A 4,506-nucleotide genomic window follows, 5' to 3' on the forward strand; every position below is an offset into this window, starting at 1 on the left:
CCTAGGGTTAACTTCCTCCCTACCCATATGGGTTGGTACTTTTATGTTTTTCCCCCCATCATCAGGCACCTGACACATCTGTGACCCATCCTAGACTGCCATACCAATCATGTAGGTGTAATTTATTTATGTTGGAAATATAGTTCTTGAGGAAAGAGATATGTCCCAAAGTATGCATTTATACATATCACTTACACTGGGGACACTGTCCAGGGTTTAACATTAAGACCCAGTGGGAGAGGTTAGGGTCTTATACACTGGGTGTCAACCATTCTGGGTATGGTCACCTGTCAGCTAGACAAGGGGGCCCAGCCCCCTTCCACAAGTTCTGTTCTATCTATGTCACTTGAGTACCATGGTGACAGGAGCAGCAAGGGTAGCTAGAGAGAGGCCAAACAATGGTTTGGCCAATTAGTATTGACATCTTAGAATCTTGGGGGTGCATGTACAGCAAGAGCACCACCACAGGAGGCCACCTTCTGAAGGCTGATGCTGCAGAAGCTATGAAACAGGCTGCACTGACCAGAGCAGGTTTTCCTAAGGAAGTCTCAGCTAGCAGTTTCAGATGGTTTTCATTTCCAAGGAGACAAGGGCTGTTTCATATGCAGAGAGGCTAACAAGGAGGCAGGTGAAGGGCAGGGAAAAGTCTTCAGTGCTTGTGCCACTGCCAAAGGAACTCCATCTTACCCAAGGACAGCTTTTGGAATATGAGACCCAGGCATGTAAGCCCAGGGCTATTTGCCTGGCACTAGTGCCATGTCTCAGGCTCAAGATGGGCACAGGAAGGATACATATTGGCTGGGCATGTTGACTATGAGGGAGACAGAACCTCAGCTCCAGGGTCCTGTGCCCTTATACCATTTCGGATTACACACATGGGAGGTAGATCATAACCCTTCTCCCCCATCTTCTCTATTTGCCATCTGGATTTCAATAAGGCCCGACTGAACACACACATAACTAAAGTAAAGGGCAAAATTGGAGTTCAATTTTCTCATCCTGGACCAAGAGCATGACTAGCAGCCACCTCACTTGGTTCAGCTGCCTGTCACCTTTCTTTTCACAGCTTGTGGTTTTCAGCAAGTTCACCTCTCAGGGATGACAGTAGCATCCAGAAAGCACTGCTGTGGGGGTAGTCCCAGGTTGCCCAAGCCCAGTTCTGAGCAGGAGAAGCCCACACAGTATGGGTACCACCACTAAGGCAGGTCTAGCAGGGAGTGCTCAGCATAGAGCTTCTGGGAGATGTCATACACATGCTCAATGAAGGGTAGGGCCTCCCCCAGCATCTCCACTGCTTGCTCAGAAGACCCTACATTCATGGCCTCGAGGAAGACCTTGCGCGTGGGCAGGGCACAGAAAGCCACACTGACAGCTTGACGTATGATCCAGGAGTGATAGGCAGCCAGTGTGGCATTATAGGCATCACTGCAGAGTGTGGAGGTACGAGCATCTTCAGGGCTGGTGCGCAGGCCTTCCAGGAACAGCTGTAGCCAGTGCAGAGCACGATGTAGGCGCAGCACAGTCCGGCAGCCTGAGTTAGGGTATCGGGAACGGGAGCTTCTATCTATATCCACCAGCTTGTTGCCCACTTCATAGGCTACCATGGACTGCAAGCTAGTGTAGTGTTCATACTGTGGGCTGTTCCTCAGACGCTCCATTATCTGCAGCTTTGAGACCACATCCTTGGAAATGAATGAGAAGACGGCACCCAGGCTGTTCAGAAACCTGTGCAAGGAAGTATAAATTTGACGCCCTACCTAGACTGGCAGCTATCCTGTAATGCAGGAGACATTACCTTCAATCTGCTAGAGCACTTGTTTGTCTGGAGGTAAGGGCAGGAAGGCTGAATGGAAACTCTGCTAGCTGCTCCCATGCCCCCTGTGCCATGTGGGATGCCAGTGTCCCATGTGGACTCTTACTGGCAAAGCCACTATCTTCAGCAGCCCCAATAAACGCACCTGACTAGTCCCTTCCAGCTGGCGATATAGTGGTCCAACAGCACCTCTCCCTCCTCAGTGAGACACTGCTTGAAGCTGACCAAGACGACTTTAAGGTTGAAATCTGTCTCTGGGCCATCCATCTTCCAACATGGGCTGAAATAGTTTTACACAGAACTTGTAGTCATCATGCTGGATTAGCTCACTATGTGGTTCATTTTCTCAAGAAGGGGTTGAAAAGAAGATTTGAAAGAAAAAGTGGGGGTGCTGAAACTACCTGCTGAGAATCATCCCTTTACCTGAGTGCCTTCCTCAGGAGCTGCAAGCTCTCTCACAAGCCAATTTGACCTTGCTGTGCCCTTGACGGATCCTGTACCCACAGATCTGGACATGGCTGCTCCTTGCCCTTCAGGCTAGTATCTGGTCAGTTCCTGCACTGTTTGCATCTGCTTCTTGCTTTTCTGTTTCTTTTCTTCCTAGAGCATGTTTCACACATTAGGGGAAGGCATAGTTTCTAAAAGGCAGGCATAGTCCTGGACCCTGGCCACACCTGGACCCCACTGTATCAGGGCAGCATTCTGATGGGAAGTTGTGCCACAACAAAAATCAGGACTCTAAAAAAGCAAGCGATTCTCACACGGGGAGTGGAAAGGGTGGCTAGACAGGCTTTCCCTTCCTTGATCAGGGCAAATTAAAGCAGAGGCTGTGGGCTGGCATCTGCTAGACAGAGATGGACACTCCTGTTGTTAAAATGGTATGCATTCCCAAACAACAGGGTAGCTGGGCCAAAGGTCTTACCACACACGAAGGATTGTTAAGTCCTCCCACTGGCTCCAGAGAACATTCTGGAAGTGATCTAGGATAGAGGCCTTAAGGTAAGGTGGAGCTCTGGATTCTGTAGGCATTTTTTTTTTCCCCCCAGAGCTGAGGATGGAACCCAGAGCCTTGTGCTTGCTAGGCAAGCACTCTACCACTGAGCTAAATCCCCAACCTCTGTAGGCATTTTTACAGTCATTCCACAAACATTCTAGTTCCCATATTTATTTATTTATCTTCAGTTGTGGGGACTGAGCTTAAGAGCCTCTTGTATGCTGGGCAGAGAATAGCCTAGGCAGGCCTTTAACTTTTTTTTTTTTTTTTTAAATTTGTTTGTTTGTTTTTGTTTTTTTTGAGACAGGGTTTCTCTGTGTAGCTTTGGAGCCTGTTCTGGAACTCACTCTGCAGGCTGGCCTTGAACTCACAGAGATCCGCCTGCCTCTGCCTCCTGAGTTACCACACCTGACTAGGCCTTTAACTTTCAATCTTACAGCTTCCTGAGTAGCTAGAACTACAAGCTTGTGCCCCATGCTCCTTCTGTGCTCACACCTTGAATAGATAACTCCAAGATTCCAGCTCCCACCTTCCCTGGTACCCTAAGTGCCTTGTCTTGGTGTTCAGGGCCAACCCTGTGGAATGTGGCTGCATCTCACCTATGTCCAGCATGAACACTCACCACCAGTTCTGGAGGTTCCTCTGTCCCTTAGTGCTGGATCTCTGCCCTAACTGCTACCATCAGGGCCCCCAAAACCCGTCCTCGTCCAGAGTACCTGGATCTGTGTGCAAGTTCTTTTTTTTTTTTGCCTTCACATGGTCCTATGACTCAGTCCTTCAGCTCTGGGAATGTGGTCTGCATGTCTCCTGCCCTTGAGTGAGGCTGTCAAAGTGGTGATATGGCCCCATGGGTTGGACTGGATGCCCGTTATAAGTTCCAGACCCTGACCCTGGAGATGGGCTCACCTTGTGTTCACGCGTCAGGGACAGTCTCAGAAAGATGGCGACGGCCAGAATCTTGACACACAACCCTCTCTTAGGGCCTGTGTACTGAGCAGATAGCCTCTGAGGCCCCCTACAGTTCATTTTTTGGCCACCTAACAATCCTGTAGCCAGGCCTTCCTGCCCAGAGCCTAAGCCAGAAGCCAAGTAGCCTCTTAGAGCGGTCCGTGGTAAACAGGAAAGAACAGGAAGGGAGGGCGACTCATCAGCTCCCGGAAGGTGATGCAGGGCACATTTAAGCCTCCTACAGAAGATCAAGCTAGACAGGGTGGACAGCTGGCAGTAGGCCCACAAGCTAGCACACAGCAGATACACCCAGGTGTAGTGTAGCAGGGAGTTCAGGGAGGTCCGCGAATCTCACCTGGGACGGATTCCTGTGGCAGGTGACTGGCTGGTCTCCACTCCGGGAAGGGTGCGGCAGAGGCCAGTGATGGGGAGGGTTCACCAAAGCTACAATTAGGCTGCTGTGAGAGCCGAATCTTTGCCTGTCCGTTCCGGCTGTCTACGCATCTTCGCGGCCTGGATCACGTCAGGTAGGCGCCCCCATGCTGCTCTCAGGCCCGGAGCTTGTTAAGAGACCGCTTCAGTTTGCGGTTGGGCAGAAGTCTTAAATTGCAGCCCAAGGGTCAGCCCCTGCCCCGCCCTTCGCAGCCACGCCATCCCAATTGGTTGCTGGTCATCCAATTAGAACTCGACATATCGGCCCGCGTTTCCGGCGCGACTACAGGAAGCAGGTCTCTTGGCCGTTGCGCCTGCG

General features: G+C 50.8%; 1 protein-coding gene across 8 annotated transcripts; it reads right to left on the bottom strand.

Moving 5' to 3' along the window:
* Positions 1 to 107: 107 nt before the first annotated feature.
* On the bottom strand, positions 108 to 4,392 carry LOC118578637 (ceramide-1-phosphate transfer protein). Of its 8 annotated transcripts, none has more exons than XM_036179748.1 (5): positions 4,111 to 4,392; positions 2,736 to 2,793; positions 2,237 to 2,413; positions 1,959 to 2,093; positions 108 to 1,725 (listed from the first exon to the last, which is right to left on the bottom strand). In XM_036179748.1, exons 4-5 carry the CDS (start codon positions 2,078 to 2,080, stop codon positions 1,197 to 1,199), a joined length of 651 nt encoding a protein of 216 aa, XP_036035641.1. In that variant the 5' UTR covers positions 2,081 to 2,093; positions 2,237 to 2,413; positions 2,736 to 2,793; positions 4,111 to 4,392; the 3' UTR covers positions 108 to 1,196. The 8 variants fall into 8 exon arrangements, with proteins under 8 accessions (XP_036035641.1, XP_036035640.1, XP_036035639.1 ...); XM_036179747.1 differs by having other exon boundaries at positions 2,237 to 2,409; positions 3,714 to 4,392; XM_036179746.1 differs by having other exon boundaries at positions 3,714 to 4,392.
* Between the last annotated feature and the right edge of the window lie 114 nt (positions 4,393 to 4,506).

Source organism: Onychomys torridus, chromosome 2 (assembly GCF_903995425.1).
Source record: "Onychomys torridus chromosome 2, mOncTor1.1, whole genome shotgun sequence".
Lineage (NCBI taxonomy): Eukaryota > Metazoa > Chordata > Mammalia > Rodentia > Cricetidae > Onychomys > Onychomys torridus.